Below are 25,017 nucleotides of genomic sequence, written 5' to 3' on the forward strand. Positions count from 1 at the left end.
GTGACGTAGGTATGTGGGGGCATGTTAGAACGAGCCGTTTTAGGTAGGCGTGGTTGACTCTTAACTTTTATAAAGAATATATCTTTGGATTTGAGACTTTAGTCTTTGCAACTTTACAGATCTTCTTTATGCAGCAAGAGCTTGTAACACTCCAAAGAGAAAGGAAAAATTTAAATCGCATCATATGACCCCTTTAAAGCTTGTAAAACGTACACTGTTTATTCGAAGAACAGTTGCTAGTTGCATAATTAACCAAGTGCACTACAGCTGATGCTCATTTATTTATAAATGGAGATCTAAACAAGAGTTCATCTGGTCCTGTCAAACACTGCGCAAAGTTCTTACCCAACATGCATGAACATATAGCTGAAGAACCTCCAGATTTGAGCGCGGTGTCCGGGATGATACACCAGCGGACTCTTCATGAAATCCGGCTGGTAGGTTTGCAACACCCATTTATTGAGCATCACGCCGTAACACATAAACACTATGATCTGGAACAAACACAAACACAGACACACTCAACAGTGTTAAACCGGTCAAGCCTCATTTGTCAAACAAAAGTCAGAAAAATCGAATGTTTGGAAATGAAAGTTTACTGAACCTTTAGACAAACCAGTCATAAGGGTAAATTTTTTGAAATTGAGATTTATACATCATCTGAAAGCTGAATAAATAAGCTCTCCATTGATGTATATTGGTTTATTATGGTTTATTAGGATAGGACAATATTTGGCCGAGATAGAACTATTTGAAAATCTGGAATCTGAGGGTGCAAAAAAATCTAAATACTGAGAAAAATCACCTTTAAAGTTGTCCAAATGAAGTTCTTAGCAATGCATATTACTAATAAAAAATTAAGTTTTGATATATTTACAGTACGAAATTTACAAAATATCTTCATGGAACATGATCTATACTTAATATCCTAATGATTTTTGGCATAAAAGAAAAATCGATAATTTTGACCCATACAATGTTTTTTTGGCTATTGCTACAAATATACCCCAGCGACTTAAGACTGCTTTTGTGCTCCAGGGTCACATATGTGGTTTTTGTTGAGTATCATATTTGATACGTCGGGCTTTTATGGCTCACATAGCTGATATAGTGAGAATACGGAGTGCAAACTCAATTTTAGATTCCCAAACTGAGCAAAAATATACAATTTGGTGTAGATGCTATTTATTTGGTTAAAAAGATGATATTCTGATAGCTTGTAATGTAAATCAATGAAAACGTTCTAATAATACAGCAGACTACTTACATAAAATGCATTTAAATATCAGTTGTCAATTTTTTTATCTCATAATAATGTCCTAATATTATATTTCAACACTTAGTTTTATGACCAAAGCTCTGCAGTTTTCATTTAAAACATAAAATACAATGCAATACAACGATGATTAAGAGATGAACAAATAAACAATCCTCAAAAGCCTGATGATCATATTTGATACTTACATTAAAACATTATTTTTCATAAATGATGTATGGATAATTAAGTAACCCTAAGTTGCTTTAGTCCAGAAGGAGTTCAACCTGAAATATTACTAACAATATAAAAGTTATTCGTGTTTACTTCATGTATTTTTTTTAGCAAATTTTTTATTATAATGATCATTTATAGGAAATGTGTATCAAATATTACACTTTATAGGGTTAAAAATAAAGGTTCTTCTAATCATAACCAAAAACCTTTGAAAGAAAGTTTCGCTCTAGTCACAGGTGTACTAAAGAACGAAGAACCAAATGTGCTGATCTGAAGAACCCATAATGCAACATAAAGAAGAAAGAGGCACACAGAGCTCAGTGAGGTACCTGTACAATGGTAATGATGGCCATGAACACGGGAGGAGGGCAGAGTCTGCTCTGATGGAAGTACCATCGGCGGTCCGTCTCGCATGGCAGAATCTCGTAGGCCACGTAACGCATGAAGCGCTTGTACACGCCCAACCCCGTCTCATCCAATAGGATCTCACGCTGCAGGGTGCGACGCCCATTTGCAATGGCCCGACGAAAACTACTGGAACGTTTATTGTTCAGCTGAGAGAGAGAGAGAGAGAGAGAGAGAGAGAGAGATCTCATTAGCTGTTTATACAGTGAGAAGTAGTGTAATTCAACATATACTGCCGCTCAAAAGTTTGGGATCAGTAGGATTTTTATTGTTTTTTAAAGAAGTTTCTTTTGCTCATCAAGGCTGCATTTATTTGATCAAAAATGCAGAAAAAACAGTAATATTGTGAAATATTATTGCAATTTAAAATAACAGGTTTCTATCTTAATATACTTTAAAATATAATTTATTCCTGTGATGCAAAGCTGAATTTTCAGCATCATTACTCCAGTCTTCAGTGTCACACATGATCCTTCAGAAATCATTCTAACATGCTAATTCATAATCAATGATGGAAGCAGTTGTGCTGCTTAATAGTTTTTTTGGAACCTGTGACACTTTTGTCAGGATTTGTTGATGAATAAAAATGTAAAAAGACCAGCATTTATTTAAAATAGAAATCTTTTGAAACAATATACACTACTGTTCAAAAGTTTGGGGTCAGTAATTTTTTTCCTTTATTTTATTAAAAGAAATTAATAATTTTATTCAGCAAGGATGTGCTAAATTGATACAAAGTGATAGTAAAGACTTCTATTGTTACAAAAGATTTCTATTTTAAATAAATGCTGTTCTTTTTACATTTTTATTCATCAAAAAATCCTGACAAAAGTGTCACAGGTTCCAAAAAACTATTAAGCAGCACAACTGCTTCCATCATTGATTATGAATCAGTATATTAGAATGATTTTTGAAGGATCAAGTGACACTGAAGAAGCATTTTTGATCAAATAAATGCAGCCTTGATGAGAAGAAACTTCTTTAAAAAACAATAAAAATCCTACTGATCCCAAACTTTTAAGCGGCAGTGTATGTATGTCTATTTCATAACCGTTTCAGTTCATAAAACATTGTTAATACACCAACCAAAATTTAACTGAACCACAATAATCTGCGCAGTACAGAAATAATAACAAATGCATCAACAGTAGACCATGTGATGATTTACAGTTCATTAATGTGACATTTCCAGCAAAAATTAATTCCATATACAGTATTTTCCAGAATAAAATTTTTTTAATCAACTGAAATGAGTTGCGACTTATATTGCAAAGCGATAATGCAATTAATGTCAAGCATGCCAACCATGTACACAGTTTCACTTTAAATACATTCGTTTTAGCACTAAAATAATGCTATAAACTTAATAACACTAACAAAACTTTAACATAAAACACTCTAATGCACATAACTAACAACAAAAGGAGGAATATCATTTTAAAAATAAAATATAAACATAATGAGTCACTCAAGTACTTCTGGAAACTCAAATATACAGTGGTAAATAAAATATTTTATATAATAATATATTTACATAATTATATACATATAATTAATTTTAATACAAATTCAATATAACTGTAAATATAATTAACAAATCTTATTTAAAATATCTTTTATTATACATAATTTATTTTTTATTAAAAATATTGCTTAATGAATTACAAAACAGCATTCATCTGCTCCGGGTCTCATAGAAATAGCATGACAATCAAATGGCACTCAGTATTTGTGCATCAAGGGATCCATACGGTTGCATGAACACACATACACACAAATAAAACAAAACAATAAAATAAATAAAACAAAATACAATTTAAAGGCTTTGGGGCAGATTTGATCAAAAGTGACAGTAAAGACATTTACTGTAATTTCCATTTCTAAAAAGTGCTGTTCTTTTGAACTTTCTATTCATCAAAGATCCCTGGGGGGGAAAAAAATCAACTGGAGTAATGATGCTGAAAATTCAGCTTTGATCACAGGAATAAATTACATTCTAAAATATATTCAAATAAAAAACAGTTCATTTAAACTGTAATAATATTACTGTTTTTACTGTATTTTTTCTCAAATAAATGCAGCTTTGGCGAGCATAAGAAAAAATCTTACTGACCCTACAGTTTTGAACATTAGTGTAGCTCAAGAAACAAAGCAGAAAATATAGTTACAACTGAATATATATAGTATATTTGTGACTATTATGAATGCAAACCATCTCAGATGTCACATTCATAAAATTTCACATATATTTGGTCATTACAGATGTCCCTCAGTTACACTGGGATGCAGTTTAAGCAAATATTGAGGTATATGTAACCCATGACTTGTTTGCACATACTAAATGCATTAATTAGAAGTAGATCTAATTGACTAGTTGGTGCAGTCGTCTTCAAAAGTGCTAATTTCATCAGCATGGTAACTTGTAAACACAATGGGTTTCTCAGTGTTCATATAAATAAAATGCTGGAGGTCGAATGCATGCTGCTCACCAGTTCTGTGAGTTCCTGGTAGCAGACGTGTCCGTGTTCGTCGCTCTGTACCAGCGCCAGCAGCATCTCCAGTTTACTGGGGTCCAGCTGTAACTCATGGTGCTCAGCTAGACTGGTGAAATTTTCCACTGCTATAAAACCAGTCTGCTCTGGGTCCAGCTGAACACCAACAGAAAGAGAGAACGAGCCAGTGTTTAGTTTATATGCATTCACATATAGTACACATTCAAGACTAACATGTGTTTATTACACACACAACACACAAAATAAATGTAACATGCTACATGTGCTGTGCATTTGCTTGTATATTTGTATATATAATGCGTTTAAAATTTAACAATATGATTCAACGTAAACTGGAATGACTCCCAGTGGGTGAGCAGTGAAATCTCTTTGCTGTACATGAATGAATCTGTGATTGATAAGCCTACAGAATGTTCTGCAACTGAATAACAGCAAGATGCCTTTATAGTACATCAAGCTGTTTGAGCAAGAAAAATCCTTGGCCCCTTTAACACGGACACATATGCGGTTAGTTTAAGCAACACAATTGTGACTCAAACATAGTCATTCTGCACCATTCATCTGTCTGCCACACACACACACACACACACACACACACACACACACTCAAAGATTCTGTAAGCATTTCACATTACTGTGTGTGTTTGTGTGTAACTATGAGACTGAAGCACTTCCCTAACCGATCCAAACGGCAAAGACAACCCAGGAGGACACACACGTGGCTATTTCTGCTGTCTGTGTTTACTCATTACAAACCACTCTGTGTATACTTAAAATAGTTGTGTGAGTAGTAAAACAATATAAATGCAAAAAAGCGTTTTAAGTTTAGAAACGTTTTGAGCCCCTCCCCTCCCTTGCCTCACAGTGGTTTGGTCCACTGCCTGCTTTCCCCCTTTACCTCACCGACACACACACACACACACACACACACTCAAAGATTCTGTAAGCATTTCACATTACTGTGTGTGTTTGTGTGTAACTATGAGACTGAAGCACTTCCCTAACCGATCCAAACGGCAAAGACAACCCAGGAGGACACACACGTGGCTATTTCTGCTGTCTGTGTTTACTCAGCTGTCTTTCTGCTGTCTGAGTTCTATATTTAAATTTCAGGGGGTATATGAGGAAAAGAGGAAAAGGAAAGGAAGAAAGGGAACAAGGTAGGAAGGAAGGAAGGAAATGAGGAAATTAAAAGGAAGGAATGAACCAATCTAGGAAATGAAAAGAAAGGGAAGGAAGAAAAGGAAATAAGGAAGGAAGGAAAATTAGAGGAAAGGAAAAGAGGAAAGGATGGAAGGATGGGTGGACTGAAGGAAGGAAAAATAAATTAAAGAAAGGGAAGGAAGAAAGAATGGAGGGAAATAAAGAAAGAATGAAGGAAAGAAGGAAAGAAAAAGGGAAATTAACAACTTAAAGGACAGAGAAGGAAGAACAGAGTAGAAAGATGTGAGAATGAAGAAAAGAAAAAATGGGAAAGAAATGAGAGAAAATCATAGGACAGGACAGGAAAAGAAAACGATGGAAGGACAGACAGAAAGAAGGAATTAAAATAAGGAAGGAAAAGGAAAGGAAAGGAAAGGAAAGGAAAGAAGGAAGGAAAGGGAATTAGAGGAAAGGGAAGGAAGGAAGAAAATGACAGGAAGAAGGAAGAAAGGAAAAATGGAATGAATTAATGAATGAAGGAAGGAAGGAAAGAAATTACAGGAAATGGGAGGAATGAAGAAAAAGAAAGGAAAGGAAAGGAATTGAAAGAAGGAAGGAAGGAAATGGAATTAGAGGGAAGGGAAGGAAGAAAATGACAGAAAGAAGAAAGAAAGGAAAACTGAATTAATTAATTAATTAATTAATTAAGGAAGGAAGGAAGGAAGGGAAATTGCAGGAAATGGGAGGAATGAAGAAAAATAAAGGAAAGGAAAGGAAAGAAGGAAGGAAGGAAGGAAAGGCAATTAGAGGGAAGGAAAGGAAGAGAATGACAGAAAGAAGAAAGAAAGGAAAATGGAATGAATGAATGAATTAATTAATTAAGGAAGGAAGGAAGGAAGGGAAATTGCAGGAAATGGGAGGAATGAAGAAAAAGAAAGGAAAGGAAAGAAGGAAGGAAGGAAGGGAAATTAGAGGAAAGGAAAGGAAGAAAATGACAGAAAGAAGGAAGAAAGGAAAGATGGAATGAATGAATGAAGGAAGGAATGGAAATGACAGGAAATGGGAGGAATGAAGAAAAAGAAAGGAAAGGAATGGAAAGGAAAGAAAAGGAAAGGGAAATTAGGGGGAAAAAGAACATTTGAAAAAGAAAGAATGAATAGACTGCAAGAAAACAAGAAAAAAGAAAGAAAGAAAAAGAAAGAATAAGCACATATAAACTAATAAATGATGTGCTAGCCTGTAATGATGTAGAAACAGACAGGAGGAGGAGGAGGAAGAGGAAGGAGAGCGGGTGAATGTGAGGGCTCTGTGTAATGAGCAGAGGATGAAGGATGGAGGGATGAGAGCAGCAGACACATGTGGAGAGAAGGGTGGAAGTGAAAGAATCAGTTAGTGAGGCGATTCAGCACAGAGAGCCGCTGCCGTGTCACCATGGTTACAAATTACCAATGTGTCACCCCGAGAAAGACTGACACCGCAAGTGTGTGTGTGTGTGTGTGTGTGTGTGTGTGAACACCGTCAGCGACTGATCAACCACAAATCACACCACAGATCTACCATGTAAATATACCATGGCGTTATCAGGGAAGGGTGAAGAGAATCTGTGCTGAAGCATCAGTGTAGACTCTGAACGCAGCTGATGGTCTGTTCATTGATTACATGAGCCTGAACAAAGCCCATTCCCTCCGCCTGTCGTTCGCTGCTAAAGTGTGCTAAAAAGAGCCTTACTGTTGCCATGGTTTCTGAAAATACACACCATATGGCTGAGCCCAGAAACATCTGAGCAATGATATGGTGTTAGTAGTAAAATATGTCAGCTTTCACATCACTAATGAACTTAGGTTTACACTGTGAACCTTACAAAGCAGTACTGGCCCATTACCATGGTACAATGACGGTATCAGGTGAAATATTACTTGTACTTTGTACTTTGATAAATATGAAGGTATTTAAATGGCATCCAAAGATGCACACAAACAACTTTGAAAGTTTAGGGTTGTTTTTAAGTGTCTTATGCTCACGAAGGAAGCATTTATTTATTTTTTTAAATACAGTAAAATATTATAACAATTTAAAATAACTGTTTTCTATGTGAATATATTTTAAAATGTCATTTATTTCCGTGATGCAAAGCTGAATTTTTCTTCATATTTTTGAGTAAACCGTGATATATTTTATTTTTTTCAGGGTTCATCAGCTTTCACATCACTAATGAACTTAGGTTTACACTGTGAACCTTACAAAGCAGTACTGGCCCATTACCATGGTACAATGACGGTATCAGGTGAAATATTAGAGTACTTTGATAAATATGAAGGTATTTAAATGGCATCCAAAGATGCACACAAACAACTTTGAAAGTTTAGGGTTGTTTTTAAGTGTCTTATGTTCACGAAGGCAGCATTTATTTATTTTTTTAAATACAGTAAAATATTATAACAATTTAAAATAACTGTTTTCTATGTGAATATATTTTAAAATGTCATTTATTTCCGTGATGCAAAGCTGAATTTTTCTTCATATTTTTGAGGAAACCGTGATATATTTTATTTTTTTCAGGATTCAGGATGAACAGAAAGTTGAAAAGAACAGTATTAATTTGAAATAGAAATCTTGTGTAACATAAATGTCTTTACTGTCACTTTTGATCAATTTAATGGATTCTTGCTTTATAAGAAATTCTTTATGAATAGAACTGCTCCATTGAAACTCTAGAGGAGACACATTACTGTGGTCTTGTTCTCAGGAGAAACATCTGAAGTGCTGATAGGCAGCACACTATCACTGCAGCTGGTCACTGACGAAGAGTCTTAGAGGACCAACTGCTGCTGTTTTATGCAAATATAATGCTAAATATGGTGCGGCAATCCAACTATCAACTGCCCTCTTTCTCTCCAAACAGCTGGTGCCAAAGCAAATACTGCTTACACACACATACTGTATATATAACAAGATTTTTACATTTTCTGATCAAAATGTGAGTGGTGCCTGTGTAAAAGTTGCCATCAAGATGCTATAGCTTTGTGGGTGGTTGCCAGATTGGTGCTTAAAATATTGATCTGTGTTTTTCACCTAGTGATTTTATTATTTATTTAGCATGGAAATGAATGTGCAAAAGTGAAATATAACATGTTAGCAAATAGGTGTGTAGTACAGAAACTATTTTCCATGCAAACGTGCACAGAAATAACGAAAGACATCACAAAGAAACATCATCTGATGATATTCTGAAGCTAAATATTATTATGAGTGAATTATTATGAGAGGATTAATGTTTGTTCAAATTAAGTTTAAACTGATTATATTCTGTAATTGTTTTCTATTAATAATAAACAACAAATATAAGTCTGATAAACTGCAGTTAAGTCCTATTAAATAAAAAAATAAAAAAATGGTGGCTTTTGCATATGCTTTAATTGCTCAGTTAATCAGAAATGAAAAACATTTATATGATATTTATATATATATATATATATTCTGGATATGGTTCAAGTCCCAAGTTCAATGCAAGTCTAAGTTTAATACTTAAAATTTGCGATTTGAACCAGTGCTATTTTAATATCACTGATATATTGTATATTTTGTGTTAATATTTTACATTTTATTTTTATCTTTATATTTTCAGTTTTAATTTATTTGGTGTTATTTGTCATTTTTATTGTTTTTTTAAGTATATCTATATCATTTTTATTATTTATTTATTTAGTTTATTTAGTCTTCGTTATTTTAGTACTTCAAGTTAAACTAAACAAAAATGAGTATTTGTTTTTTTAAATATATCTATATAGTTTTTTATTATTTATTTAGTTTTAGTTATTTTAGTACTTCAAGTTAAACTAAACAAAAATTAGTAATGTTGGCAACTAGATGAAATAAAACAAGTTTTAAGTTTTTATTTTGTTTTATTTTATTTAACATTTATTTTATTTCAAGTAATGAAAATATTTTTTAGTTTAACTATAATAACCCTGATTTGAACAAAGCTTTAACACCGAGTATAAGCTATAGCAATCCGTACTTCACAAGCTCCACTAACTAAACTCCAGTCAGTGAGAAGAGACGCTGGGTAATTCTGTAATTTAGAGCTGTCTTCCATTAATTCAGTTTATCACACAGAGCGTTGAGTGTGTGTGTGTGTGTGTGTTTGCATGTGTGAACTGTGTGCGTGTGCATTAGAGCCAGAAATAGTCTGAGCTCAGCACTGCTTCCTACAGCAGAAAATAAAAAAAATCATAATAAACTGAAAGGTTAAGCATCTTGCCTTTACACACACACAGTAGCTGCAGCACATTCACACTATACGTACACTAACACACACACACCCACGCGACACAAGCAAACTGTCAGGCATCGCTTCTGTCTGACAACACACTTACTGTACAAGCAAAATCAGAAGCACAGCGCATGTGAAAACATATGAAACACACCCACACCACACCAACACAAACACACACACACACTCCACTCTCAGATGTCAGACTCTCAGATGTGTGCGTGTGTGTTTGTGTCCCTCATCTCCTGAGGCAAAGATCAATTCTGCCCCTCCGACTGAATGATTGCATTTCCTATCCATCAATCAACCTAATCTCTCAGCATCAGCATAGATTAGACAACAAAATCAAACACACACGGATATTTCCTAATATGACTTCCAGCATCCTTAAATCACTGCTTTAAAAATACACCATGCAGTTACAATTCACATGCTCTTGGAGGTTTATGAGAAAATGCATTTATTATATGAGTGATCATTTTCAAAAAAACAAAAAAAAAACAGCTATGGATATATAAAGTGTCGAGGATTTCTAAGGTTGCCGGGGTGTTACTATGTGGTTGCTATGGTGTTTAGAATGTTTTTAGACATGGTCAACTTTGAGTTGTTACATTTTCGGCAAACTAATGAATTATGTTACTCAGAAGAAAAATATATATTCTGATTCTGATCACTTATTTTGCAGCGACATCGTTGACTTGATTGCACAGATACTAATTAAACTGAACTGAGCTGGATGATGACATCACTGAATTCAATGATGAACTGCCTTTAACTGAAAATTGAGTGTTTACTATTGTCACTTTGCATTATTGACACACTATTTTCCTGTTTGATACTGTAAAGCTGCTTTGACACAATCTGTATTTTGTTAAAAGCGCTATATAAATAAAGGTGACTTGACTTGATTAGTATTATTATTATAGTTTGGAGAATAGATGGATAAGAAGAAAAATACACAATACACTTATATATACACAAATAACCATTATATATATATATATATATATTTACATTTAGTCATTTAGCAGACACTTTTATCCAAAGCAAATAAAAAAATAGATTTATATATTATGTGTGTGTATGTATTCTTATTATTATTTTTTTTCATTATTAATATTTATTTATTTTAAGTTTGGAAGTAATCAGTGGAAAACACTGAACTGCAGATGAATAACCAATACAAACCATTTATAAACCGAGACTAGAAAGCGTGACCTTTTTTCAAGCACATTTAAATCTGAATTTTGCTTCAAGAATGAAACTAATTCACATATACTCATGCATTTGTATTCAAACCAAGCTGTTGTTTGAATCCTGATGAATTTTTGAACTCTTGTGATGTGGGCTGCCAGGACTTGGAAAGAGTTTTTGGTTTTTTGGTTTTGCCAAGCAAACTCAGCAAGAAGTACCAGAGCATCTCAATGTTAACACCTCCTTGTAAAGTAGCTGTTCAAACAGCAAAACTCTTACTGAAGAGTTCTCACTGACCTCCTTCTATTTCTACTTCTGTACTAGGTACTAGAGAATAATGCATTCTGCAAACTGGCAGGTCAGACTGAGGGTATAAATAAATCACGTTTTTGCAGTGTTTGCACACAAACCAGCTGTAAAAGAAAAAAAACAAACAATGTGCTATAAACATAACGTGTCATTTGATGACTAAACGTATTTTGGTATTTCTTTGTGTCTGTTGCTTACATACATCTCTTGAAGTGCTCAGCTCTTTTCTGATCAATGATGAGTGTTTTTGGGTCTCCTCTTTGAGTCTCAGTTACCAAGGTTTCCTTCTTTTCACTGAAGGAATTTTTCCTGTTTTTATCATCCAATGGTTCGTTTGGAGGCTTATGAGTGAAGCAACTCAGAAAAAATTCAAACGAAGCTGAACTGAAATATCTATATTAAAATGACCAATGAAGCTGAACTGAAATGAAATTAGCTGAATTTAACAATTGATATGGTCAAAACTAATGAAGCAGCTGAATTGATCTAAGTGGAAATGAAATGAGCGGAACGTAACGATCTTTACTGTCAACAGCAATAATGATGTTTAATGGAACTGATCTAAATAGAATCGAGTTGATCTGAACTGAACAATCTATACTGTTAAAGCGTCAACCTGACTTAAGTGAACTGAATTGAATTAACCTGATCTGAAATTAAATTGAAGTCATAAACACCCAAAAAGCTGCATTGCTACTTTTCTGGATTTTACATCTGCCAGCTGCTGTTAAAATAGAAAAATACATGATAATGAAATATAAACACTACTGTTCGAATGTTTGGGGTCAATAAGATTTTTTTAATCAAGAAATGAATACTTCTATTTAGCAAGGATGCAATAAATTGATCAAAAGTGACAGTAAATATGTTTATAATGTTACAAAAGACTTCTATTTCAAACAAATGCTGTTCTTTTGAACTTCACCAAAGTATCCTGAAAAACTGTATTTTCACAAAAATATGAAGCAGCACAACTGTCTTCAACATTGATAATAATCAGAAATGTTTCTTGAGCAGCAAATCAGCATATTAGAATGATTTCTGAAGGATCATGTGACACTGAAGACTGGAGGAATGATGCTGAAAATTCTGCTTTGATCACAGCAATAAATTACATTTTAAAACATATTCACATAGAAAACAGTTATTTAAAATTAAAATAATATTACACAATATTACTGTATATTTAATCAAATAAATGCTTCCCTTAAAAAAATATTTTTTTTAAATCTTACCAACTCCAAATATGTGAACAGTAGTGTGTTTAATTATGATTTAGGGTAATAAAATAGCATGCATGTTAAGTGTATACATCCACATATTTCAATACATTAGCACACACAACCAAGCATGTGTTGTGCACCAGTGCTGATGTCTAGTGTACTACTACTACACTAACAGCCACTGACTGAACATGAGGACCTCTCAAACACACACACACACACACACACACACACACACACACTCCAGTACTCATTCATTCCGACCGTCCATCTCGCTCCGCAACGGCCTAGAAACACACACACACACGTCGATGCACAGGAGGATGCAGTAACCATAGCAACCTGCTGCTGCTTACCTGCTCTTGTATGAGCTGAAACAGAGAGCTTCTATCCATATACTGGGCCCTGGTGCGCACACAGCCACAAAAAGAAGGACATAGGGGGAAATGGCACGCAGAGACACGTACACACACACACACGCCAACGGTCCGTCGGTCCGTCTGCGCGGCACGCCTCCCCAACGGGGAGAGAGACCCCTCGCACGCACGTCAGTAAAGGCCAGTGGAGTATCCGCAGGACGTCCTCTGGTGAGGGAAGACAGCGGAGCCGTCAGTCCAGGGTTCGGTTGATTCCAGCTGAGTTCAAGTCCCACTCGCCGTCCAGAACCCACAGACCCTTGTGGCACTTTCGCACCCGCTTCTGTCCACCTCAAAATCGCCCTTAGCTTGCAGCCAGTCCAGTTTTCTCTCACTGTCCTCCCTCAACCCGTCTGTCCCTCTCCGCTCGCCCGTCTTGTTGTGCTCGTGTCGCCTTTACCTCTGTAAATCTCGCCCTCTCTCTCTCCTCTGTCCTCCACAAAGACCATACTACCTGAATACCAATGAAGTAGGGGAAGGAGGCGGCGGTCTGCAGCCAATCAGAGGCGAGGGGGGGCGTGTCCAAAGAGCTGCAGCTCTCCATCTACCCTGCAGGAGTTTTAAAGAGAGACTAAACACACAAACACACACTCACTGCAGAGCACACACACACACACATACACACACACACGGCACGCAGGCGCACTTGCGTTTCCTAAATCAGACATTAATCACACGCAGCGGATACTACGGACCCTAAAACACATTCTCAGGGTGTTTTAATCACTGGTTGTGCTTGGAATATGCCAATGATCATGTATATACTGGAACTTATTAATTAATGAAGTCATTTGGCTTGGTTATTGTCTCTGAGGACTGTTTAATTGTAATTGTGAAGACGAATCTCTGAAGTACAAAATTATTATTCACGATATGAATAAATAAATGTAATATATTTGAGGTTAATGGAAGCAATATTTATCATAAAAGTGGGATTTTTAAAAAATAACTAGGATGGCATATGGGGTGGTAAGGAGGTACTGACCCCTTGTGCAAATATGCTGCTCTTCTTTTTAGATATCTGGGTCGTAATTTTAGCACAGTTAGCTTTGGATTGACTCAACCTGGACTATGAAGCAGCTAGACTGGTAAAATAAATAATTATTTTTCATTTTACATTAAGATGTCTGTATGCATACTGTGAAAAATAAAAGCAAAACTAAAAATCCCAACAGATTTTCACCCGAGGCTAAACAGGCTGCACAGATTTTCTCACACACATGACTGTATGACAATATGCTCTAATTGTTGTTGATTTTAAAGCTCACATTGATTTTGATTTGAGATATCATTCATTCCCATACAACAACAAAAAAAGATATATAGGCCCATATATATATATTTAAATATATCAAAATTATGTTTCAAAGTTGTAAATAAAACAAAGATTATTATTGAACATTTTTTCTAATTGTTTGTGAAATTCTAGCAATTTCTGTGTGAAAACTGCTTCCAATTTTTTTCAGTATATTGCTAATATAGATTTTAAAATATATTTCTATTTATAATGACCTAATTATCTTATTATAATATAATTATCATATTTTTATAATTATAGTATTTATCATACATTTTTTTTTGCCATTGCTTTATATATTTGCAATATAACTATTTATATTGTTCAAAATATTTTCAAAAATTAAAATATTTTGCTTTTATCTCTAACCTTTTAAGGTTTAAATTAAAAATATTTTCCATTTAAAAAATATATTTACTTAAGCAGCACTGTTTACCACATATATTTAGTATATAGTTAAAATATATTCAGAAAAAAATACTGTTTATATACTTAAAAAATGAGTATTATTTTGTATTTTTTGCCATATGTGTTTCTGTAGCACAAACGGAGTGGGGACGTTTATTGATTAGAGTTGGGGTTTGTTCAAATCTCTAACCCTAATTATGAGCAATGCTGTGACGCAAGCCTTCACAAACACCACTAACAATCCTGACAGATTTGAACCTGGAGCTAAACAGATTGTGCTGATTTTCTTCTTAGACACAAATGTGTATGATAACACGCTCTAATTGGTGGAGATTTTACAGTTCACATGGATGTAAAACACAATCATGTGGGTTCACCATTTCTTATTCTCTTCTCAAGATCAACATAAACCAGAATTATCATTATACTCCGGCCACGATCATTTCTATGAATGCATCTGCTGTGCTGTCCACCTGCATGATGCAGTGATTTACAGTAACACCTGAGTGTTTCATCCACAGCGTCTCCATCAGGACTCGGGAGGTTCAATGACGCTGACTGACACTTAATCAACTAAAGTGTGAGTCCTCAAATAGATATTTGTAACTCATGATATTCATTCTTACTGATGATACTTGTGTGCTATCAATCTATCACTGGCCTCGTGCTTATGAACTCCATGACCTTTCTCCTCTGGTTAGCATAATATAAGACAGCACTGACATTGATCAATGAGCAGAAAACCCCACGAAATCTGTTTTTCCCAGTAAGCATCAATCAATATCATTATTATGTTATGACTATGAGGTGTGCAATTAGGTGTGGAATCTCAGTACATCAGCAAAATAGGCATTTATAATGTATTTATGTGCATATTTATTAAGTGTTGATTTGAAAGTAAACTAATTAAAGAGAAAAAACATGTTTATTTTTTAATGTCCTTTACAAAGACTACAGACTCATTTACACACAGCAGAACAGAGCAGTGCTGCTCTCTACTGGTGAAACATATGTGCAGCATTCTCTATACACATGCAGACACAAAGACATTTATTCCACACCTGCATGCACACATTTCTCTCATTTGACATTTTAAAGACATACAAATATTAAGTTGATCAAATCAAACTTTTTCTTCTAATATTAGGCTTAAAGGAACAGTGCACCCAAAAAATTAGGCTTAAAGGAACAGTGCACCCAAAAATGAAAATTTGCTGAAAATGTAGGCTACTCACCCTCAGACCATGCGAGATGTAAATTAGTTTATTTACACAAACACACAGCTTTAGGCTTCACAAGACATTAATTGATGGACAGAAATGGATTACTTGTGGATTATTGTGATGTTTTTATCAGCTGTTTGGACTCTCATTCTGACGGCACCCATTCACTGCAGAGGATCCATTGGTGAGCAAGTGATGCAATGCTACATTTCTCCAAAGAGTAATTTATTTTGTTAGCACATTTTCCTTTTTGGTGAACTATTACTTCAAAAAACGTGTAATGATATGCTTTTGTACATTATGTACAATTTGAATAGCATATAATGCAAATGACAAAGCACAAAACCATGTGTATTCATAGAAAACATTTTTATAACTAAAGTTTTTATACTATATGCATAACGTATTTAACAGGCAGCACACGTAAGAGGGATTCAGCCACCTTATAGTCTGACATCATGCATAGCTGCGATATAAGTACTGTAGACAGAAAAAAAAGTTCCTGCATATTAAATAGCAACATACAATAATTCTGACTTTTTGTGGTGGGAACTATAGTATTTAGTGCTCAGTACACTGGATTAATACATGAGTAATTAGTAGGCCTACTAATGTAAAACGTGCATGTAATTATTTCCTTGAGCAACATTGTTATTTTTTAGTCCTATACTGACAAAATACAATATGTGCAATATAGATGTTACTCACACTGTCCAGGACAATCAATCCGTTGTTTTGTTTTTCACATCTCAGCGGAAGCCTTAACAAAAAACAAAAAATCAGTTAATTTTAGTTAAAGATACAAAAAAACTAAATATTACATACCTATGTAACTTTCTTGATCTCTACATTTGTGAAATTAATGCATGGAAATAATGCACTGCATTGTGTGACCACAAACTAATTTCTATAGTGTTTAGAAATATTTCAGAACACCACACACTCTCAGCAAAAAGGTACAAAAGCTGTCACTGAGGCAGTATACCTTTTTTTACTTATTTATCTCTAAATGTGCATTTTAGTACCTTAAAGTTGCATGCTAATAGCTAAAGTGTACATATTACATAGATGGTACATATTAGTACATTTTAAAAAAAGTACTGCCCCAGTGACAGCTTTTGTACCTTTTTTTAATTAGAGTGCATGATGCCTGATTGGAATTGCAATATAGCTATGTATCTTATTAACATGGACTGAAAGAGGGAAGGTGCTGTTTTCAGCACTAGACACCTGCAGACACCTTACACTACGTCACAAAGAGATAGATGTACGTGTCTGTATCACATAAATGCGTGCACACACACACACACACACACACACACACACACACACACATGAAGCTGTCATCAGAGAGTGTGAGATGTGTTTTGTGCTCCAGACCTACTATATGCTGACATTCTGTTCAAATCTGCCACAAAAGGCTCCGTAATAACAATCTTCAAGAGCCCACAACTGTCTAGCGGAAATTATTAATTAATGTTATTACATGAACAAGAATGGAATAGTGTTCCGCTTTAGTATTATTCCTGAGAGAAAACTGCTAGCGCGCAGGAGTTAAAATGTCAAGCGCTCAATTATTAACCAAAAAAAAGGTTAATAATCTGCTTTATCAACTTGAGTTTAATTACAAATATCCAGTAGGCTAATTAAAAAGTTCTGTAAAGGGGGCTTGCAGTAGATGTGAACAGAAAACCCTTAAAGTGAAGAGATTCAAAATGGCGTTCTGACTGAAACACCATCAAGCCTGAAAATGTGAATAACAGAACAAGCGGGAGCGATAGAAATAAACCTGTGCGATAGCAGCCTGAACTAAATTGATGACTTTATAAGTGAACAGTGCAAAAATGACGGTAAATAACCCGACGGGATACGCGTTTCACTGCCAACCGAGAGATAACAAAAGAATGCGCCAGCGTTTAAAGCATCAGCCCAGTTTGACCAGTCTTAATATGTCAATCGGATCCATAACGCACAAACCACCGGGAATGCATACACGGATCGATATGATGAACCTGACCACAGTACCGGTGGGTTCTGGTCGGTAAAGCTGGTCTTTGGGTCGTTGGCAACTTTCCTAACAGCCGAGCTCTTCTCTCAGCGAACTCAGCATAGGAGCTGCTGGTTTATATACTGTAACGTTTTACTCGTTTAGATCTATAGCTCATGCATTGCACCAACACCTCTTGAAATGTGTGAATATGAGCCGCGATATGAGAGCCACTTTATTTGGCGCACATTTAATTTATAGAAGGTTTAACAATAAATAATCGGAGAAACGTCACGCGGACTCGGTGGCCGGACTGTGTTAGTTCGTCAACTACTTCAGCTTATTAAAAACGAAAACGACGTTTTATATTAATCAAACCCGTCCTGTCCTCGAGTGTGTTGATGGGGCTTTCATAAACAGTCGGTGTTTTCCAGCTCGATTTCGTTGTTTTGGGCTAATTTTGCGCGAATTCTGCAAAATACATCACCGCGCTCGTCGGTTTGGGCTGATTTTCGGAGGAAAAAAGTTCATGGCGCAATGAATTCGGGATAAAACGACACACGCACGCAAAGCCCAAAGCCTCCCCTCTTGGACCGTGGCGTTGGGAGGATCGCTACCGAACGAGCCTGGCTAAATTCGGCCTCAGTTCGAGGAGGAAGAAACACAAACCAGCCCGCGCAGATTTCATGGAAGCCCGCTTGATCAGCTGCTGGCAGTTGGTGTTCTCAATCACGTCCGCGTGGAGGCTTCGTATAGAGTACAGGCGCACTTCGGCGAATAATATACACACTTTCGGCGGCGCACAGTGTGGGTCATTTAAATAAATATTTTAAGTGGGACCTGAACAAAGACGAAGGTGAGACACGGTGGTAATTTATTCTGCTATTACTAATTTTCAAGCTGTTAAATAATTTTTTTTCAAGCAACTCTAGCACTTTTTTCGTGAGGGAGTTTTTGACAGTTGGGTTCTGTTTTTGTTTGAAATCCTCCAGGACCGACCATGGCTGAGACTGCAGCTGCTCCCGCATCCAAGACCAAGAAGACGAAAAGCTCCAAGAAAGCGACGTCGCATCCCAAATACTCCGAGATGATCAAAGCGGCCATCGTAGCCGACCGGAGCCGCGGCGGCGCGTCGCGTCAGTCCATCCAGAAGTACGTGAAGAACCACTACAAGGTGGGAGACAACGCCGACTCCCAGATCAAACTCGCCCTGAAGCGCCTGGTGGCCAGCGGGCTTCTGCGCCACACCAAGGGCATCGGAGCCTCGGGCTCCTTCAAACTGGCCAAAGCCGAGGACGCCAGGAAGCCAGAGAAACCCAAACCAGCACCCGTGAGAGTCAAGAAACCAGCCAAAGCCGCTGCCAAGCCCAAGAAAGCCCCCAAACCCAAGAAAGTGGCGAAATCCCCTAAGAAAACTAAGAAAGCCGCCGTAAAGAAAGTGAAGAAGGCAGCGGAGAAGAAGAAATCGCCTGTCAAAGCCAAGAAAGTTGTGAAGAAGACGAAGGTGGCCAAACCTGCCAAGGCGAGCAAAGCCAAGAAGGGGAAAACGGCGAAACCCAAACCCAAACCCAAGACAGCGGCCAGGAGAACGGGCAAAAAGAAGTAAATTCAAATCGTTAGGACTGATTCATTCGAAACTCAGTGTAAATACACTTTTTGAAGCAAATGTTTTTGGTATATTGTTATTTTTGTAAGGTTTTTTGTCTTTGTGCGCGGACTTCAACCCCACATTTTTACAAGCGCGTTTCTTCAGAAACTTTTTTTGTGCGCATTTGTGATTCTATAAAGATCCCAGACATCGAAACGGCTAAACTGTTATTTATTTTTAAGATTTCTTTCTGGACTTTTTTTTTTCTTTATAAGCTATACTTTTCTTCACACTATTATTATTATTCACACATAATAATTAATTTGCCAATTAGATATGACGCTAGAAGATATATTCCTACTGTAACGTTAGGTCATTCTAGGAATGTGAAGAACAATAATACAACGTCATTGTATGAAGAACGGTGCCCTAAATGATGACGATGTACAGAATCAACTTGTGACGTGGACTGTTGTTGTCTAGTTCCATTGCTGTCCATATAATACTGTCATTGCGCGTTATTCGCATTACTGTGCATCCATCAATAAACTTTTCTCATTGCAAGCAGAACTTTGTCTAGTGTTTTACTGCAGCACCATGGAGAGCACAGATAGTAACGTGAGTTTAAACGGGTACCATGGCAGTGGTCTTCAGAGAGCGCACTTTCCAGCAGAGGAGAGCGAAAGGTGAAGCGCATCTTTGGTTTTGAGGGGCGTTTTGACTCTCTGCTGCTCCGCGGTGTTTGATCTGAGAACTGCAACTGTCAGTGTCATGCTGGGGTAAATGCAAATGCTTCGCTGAGATGAATATAATTCATATAATTCATAATTGAATATAATGATGATGAAAAATATAATCGAAATAAAAACAATTTCAAACAGAAAAAAACGTTTTTTTTAAGACTTAAAATTAATTTTAGTTTAAATATGAAGTCTTTACAACTTGGCTTCATTAAATATGGATAATATACAAAGTGGTTGGAAATGATCTTTCTTAATGATATAGGTACTTAAACTAAAATAAAGTTAATTGTAGGCTACCAAAAGACAAAACACTGAAAAAAGGCCAAATTGAGGGCCATAAAAAAATAAAAATAAAATGGTAAGCTATAACCCTGATATTAAAAGTATTTAAATACTTTAACAGTGAACTCCAAAAAGCAAAAAATAAGCATATAATAAATAGTGTCCTATTTTAGCATCTAACATATACACTTTCCTTATGCACACACAATGGTGTTTTAAAGTCTGAGATTTCATTAAAAACCTGAGATATTTTTCCAGCTGACCCTCAAACATTTTATTATAATGAAATATTTCAGACTTCTGTCTCCAATCAAATGCAAATAAATGACTCTACAAAGTCAGATTTGTAGCTCAAGACGCTCTTTAAAACATAAAATTATGCTGGAGAACATGATTACGGCACTCAAATAAAATTCCCTAAATTTCCAAACATTTTCATAATTCAACTGGTTATGCTGATCATTGTAAATATGTATTAAATGAAAAAGAATGCAAGCATTTTCACTAGCAGTCTCAGACTTTTGGACCCCACTGTACAGTACACATATTTTATCCTTTATGTTGAAAACAAGTAAACTATCCAAAACTCACCTCAAGCATCTCTGATCTGCTCTATGTATATTGCATAATGCTCCTGAAACGTGATGCTGTATCCAGTCTGAACAGTAATGAGATACAGGCTCACTGATACAACAGGGCCTGCTGCAAACCTCCAGGACCTGCCCGACACATTCATGCATTAAAACTCTATTTATGTTACAAAAGTATATGAATTGGCTAAATAACGGGATAACCTAACCTAACAGAATAACACAATGTGTATTGTACAGATAATCAGCCAATCAGCTGCTTGGGCTGAATCATGTGATCAAGTCAATTGCACCACATTTTCAGCATGCTGATGTCATAGAGCACAGTAAACAAAATCACCAGAAAAAAAAGCTAGTTTATTACAAAATATTTCTATTAGAACATACTGGCTTCAATCCAAGCATCTCATTTGATGTTGAAGCTGGGAGACACAAGCCTGGGGGATTTTTAGGGTAAGTTAATACGGGGCATTAATACTGAACAAAATATTGGAATTATGAAAATTAAACCAATAAATCAGGACCGCCACAGTCGCAATTCTTTATTTTTGAAGGAATATCTTCACATGCAAATTCACGTGAATGAGCAAGAAAGACCCTCAGCCCTGAAACTTTTGCTTTTGGGTTGCTGGGAGAATGTTTTGAGGCTGAAATAAAAGGTAACATGGCAACAATGTTTTCAAGATAAATCCAGTTTGGACAATATTATAAATACAGTCAGTCAGGCCATCCTTTACTGTCCATCCTGACCATTTCAGTCCATTATAATGGTTGAAGCAACTGTATTCACACTGGTTATCTGGTTTTTGTAACTACAGGATGAATAGCATCAGAGCAATTAATCGAACTAAAATATCATTTAGAATACACTTTTTAACACCATCCATCCCTACTGCAATTTTAAACATAATCAGAAATCATTCATCCCTACAATCAATATAGGCGAACAGAAAAGCAAGATTTTGCAAGTTTCGGTCCAGTTGAACTATTCTCAAAATCATCAATGGGTTTTGCCTCGGCTGTCTTAAAAAAGTAACACGTACATTTGTCAGTCATGGTCCATACATATAAATGTCCATCTGAGGAATATGAAATGGAAATGAATGGGGACTGATGCTTATTTTGCTTTAATTCGGCCAATTTAGAAGATGCACCTACAGTGGGTACGGAAAGTATTCAGACCCCCTTAAATTTTTCACTCTGTTATATTGCAGCCATTTGCTAAAATCATTTAAGTTAATTTTTTTTCCTCATTAATGTACACACAGCACCCCATATTGTTGCTGGGAGAATGTTTTGAGGCTGAAATAAAAGGTAACATGGCAACAATGTTTTCAAGATAAATCCAGTTTGGACAATATTATAAATACAGTCAGTCAGGCCATCCTTTACTGTCCATCCTGACCATTTCAGTCCATTATAATGGTTGAAGCAACTGTATTCACACTGGTTATCTGGTTTTTGTAACTACAGGATGAATAGCATCAGAGCAATTAATCGAACTAAAATATCATTTAGAATACACTTTTTAACACCATCCATCCCTACTGCAATTTTAAACATAATCAGAAATCATTCATCCCTACAATCAATATAGGCGAACAGAAAAGCAAGATTTTGCAAGTTTCGGTCCAGTTGAACTATTCTCAAAATCATCAATGGGTTTTGCCTCGGCTGTCTTAAAAAAGTAACACGTACATTTGTCAGTCATGGTCCATACATATAAATGTCCATCTGAGGAATATGAAATGAAAATGAATGGGGACTGATGCTTATTTTGATTTAATTCGGCCAATTTAGAAGATGCACCTAAATGGGTTAAATACATTCTGAAAATCTGTGAATTCGGAGCCCAAATGATGATTTTCTGCTGACATCTGTAGCATTTAACTAAAATTTAAAGGAACAGTTCACTCAAATAAAAAATCTGCTGAAAATGTACTTATCCTCAGGCCATCCAAGAAACAGATACATTTCTTTATCAGAACAGATTTGGAGAAATGTAGCATTGCATCACTGTCTCACTGTCTCTGCAGTGAATGGGTGCCGTCAGAATGAGAGTCCAAACAGCTGATAAAATTAAACACCGTTTACAGTCCAAAAGAGGTCTAATCAAATGTGTGTGTGGATTTTGATGAGAGGACAACAGAGGATAGACTTTTTTCACTGGAGGAAGCGTTATAATAGATTATGGATTCATATTTTGGCCAGAAATTATGGTTTCCAGATAATGGATTTATTACAAACATGCAGCTTTTTGTTTCACCAGACGTTAACTGATGGACTGGAGAGGTGTGGATTATTGTGATGTTTTTATCAGCTGTTTGGACTCTCATTCTGACGGCACCCATTCACTGCAGAGCATCCATTGGTGAGCAAGTGATGCTAAATTTAGCCAAATATACATCTTGGATGGTCTGACTGCAAGTCAATTTTCAGGAAATGAACTATTCCTTTAACTTCTATTTAACCCAGAACTTTCTTTAGTTTCTAAAACATTTTGAGAGGGTGAATGATAAATTACATTTAAGTGCATTTCCTGAACTGGCTGAGGTAAAACTCAATAACCGACCCCAACACCGAGATGCCTCTGAACACACGCTTCAGACACAGAATACGAATTCACATGGAATATATTTATGATCCACACTGATTTCCCAAGCTATTCAATACATTACAAACTCTGTACAATTCAAAACGTAACCTTTTAAATCATTTCTTGATATTGTTCCCCTCAAAACATGATGAAAAAAAATGTCTCTTGGGGTCGACCGATGTCAGTCAAACAGTAAGATCGGGAACTTTTTGTATTAAAAGCAAAGTGTGTGTGCAATACTTTAGTCCAGCTGAGAAGAAACAAACAAACATCTGCTTAATTGTTTTGTGGTCACTGTAACTAGTAGAGCTTCACGCCCTTGTTAAGCCACAGTGACTCAGTAAGGCCAAGACAGAGCGCAGGAAACAGGGGAGTGTGTGTTTATCTGCATGTATTGTGTCTGCATCATTTGTGTCGGCTAAAGGCTCTGTACAGAGCGAAGCCCAGCATGGCGGCTATTGTGGCGCCCGCAGCTTAAATTAAATGGCGAAAAATTTATTTAATTATAAAAATATATCAAATTAAAATTATAAATTAAATATATATATATATAATGTAAAATGTATGTACTTACGGGTACATGGCAGCCCAGGTGAGCTTGCTGTAAATGTGTGTGTGAGTGTGTGTGAGCAGCGTGGAGAAACGGAGAGGTGAAGGCAGCCGATGTTTGTAACAAAACTCAGACGGGCTCATCCCATGATGCTGTTTGGCTTCTATCAGATCAGCTTTGGAGCCCACAACCACACACGGGATCCCACTGTCCATGTAGTGCTGCTACAGAGGGGGGAGTGTGTGTTTATCTGCATGTATTGTGTCTGCATCATTTGTGTCGGCTAAAGGCTCTGTACAGAGCGAAGCCCAGCATGGCGGCTATTGTGGCGCCCAGAGTCACACGCAGCCAGAAAGACGTGCTGCTCATGTCTGATCCGTTCAGGTGCCTGCAGACAGGAAGTGACATAGATAGAGAGAGATTTAAATACACTCAGTATTTCTGGTGACCTTGGTGACACACATCCAGCCAAGCAGGCTAATTTTAGTCTGGCATCTGCAAATCTTTGAAGTCAACAGGCAACGTTTGAAACCCATCTTATTCGACAGAAATATTTACAAGTGGCATGTGATATTCAATGAAAAAAGTAGGTAATTTTATTAAACAGGAATTGATTGGATTGTGAAAAGTGGGTGTAAGAATAAGAAGACTTGGCAACATCAACCCGAAAACAAAAGCAGTTTCAAAGTCGGAGGGAGTCATTAGTTTTTATATTCATTCTTTAAAGCGGTTTAATTCAAATTTAGTAGCAGCCTACAGATATTTCAAATGGTTTTATATATATA

At 36.1% G+C, this 25,017-nt stretch overlaps 4 protein-coding genes across 6 annotated transcripts in view; 1 reads left to right on the plus strand and 3 right to left on the minus strand.

Moving 5' to 3' along the window:
* LOC107747855 (WD repeat-containing protein 24) overlaps positions 1-1,814 on the minus strand; it is a 31,498-nt gene extending 29,684 nt beyond the window's left edge. Inside the window, exon 1 of the mRNA XM_016562465.1 lies at positions 1,805-1,814. The gene's annotated coding sequence lies outside the window, so the exon portion shown is untranslated. The remainder of the gene's footprint in view (positions 1-1,804) is intronic.
* LOC107747857 (rhomboid-related protein 1-like) overlaps positions 1-13,393 on the minus strand; it is a 20,409-nt gene extending 7,016 nt beyond the window's left edge. For both annotated transcript variants that reach the window (XR_001640843.1, XM_016562469.1), the window contains exons 1-4: positions 12,909-13,393; positions 4,387-4,545; positions 1,822-2,046; positions 346-494 (exon numbers count right to left, since the gene is read on the minus strand). Coding sequence is in view for 1 of the 2 variants with exons in the window: in XM_016562469.1 (XP_016417955.1) it covers positions 346-494; positions 1,822-2,046; positions 4,387-4,545; positions 12,909-12,947 (572 nt within the window). In the remaining variant the exon portion in view is untranslated. The remainder of the gene's footprint in view (positions 1-345; positions 495-1,821; positions 2,047-4,386; positions 4,546-12,908) is intronic.
* Positions 13,394-18,640: 5,247 nt separating this feature from the next.
* On the plus strand, positions 18,641-20,044 carry LOC107747860 (histone H1.0-like). Its single transcript, XM_016562472.1, has 2 exons — positions 18,641-18,739; positions 18,876-20,044. Exon 2 carries the CDS (start codon positions 18,884-18,886, stop codon positions 19,487-19,489), a length of 606 nt encoding a protein of 201 aa, XP_016417958.1. The 5' UTR covers positions 18,641-18,739; positions 18,876-18,883; the 3' UTR covers positions 19,490-20,044.
* Positions 20,045-23,484: 3,440 nt separating this feature from the next.
* Positions 23,485-25,017, minus strand: part of rhot2 (ras homolog family member T2) — a 12,883-nt gene continuing 11,350 nt past the window's right edge. Inside the window, exons 19-20 of one of the 2 annotated variants that reach the window (XM_016562473.1) lie at positions 24,489-24,620; positions 23,485-24,073 (exon numbers count right to left, since the gene is read on the minus strand). In XM_016562473.1, the coding sequence (XP_016417959.1) occupies positions 24,503-24,620 (118 nt within the window). In that variant the 3' untranslated portion in view covers positions 23,485-24,073; positions 24,489-24,502. Of the gene's footprint in view, positions 24,074-24,470; positions 24,621-25,017 lie in introns of those variants that run through there. The other variant, XM_016562474.1, reaches the window with a different exon arrangement.

The sequence above is a fragment of the Sinocyclocheilus rhinocerous genome, unplaced genomic scaffold (genome assembly GCF_001515625.1).
Source record: "Sinocyclocheilus rhinocerous isolate Xijiao unplaced genomic scaffold, SAMN03320098_v1.1 scaffold799, whole genome shotgun sequence".
Taxonomy (NCBI): Eukaryota; Metazoa; Chordata; class Actinopteri; order Cypriniformes; family Cyprinidae; genus Sinocyclocheilus; species Sinocyclocheilus rhinocerous.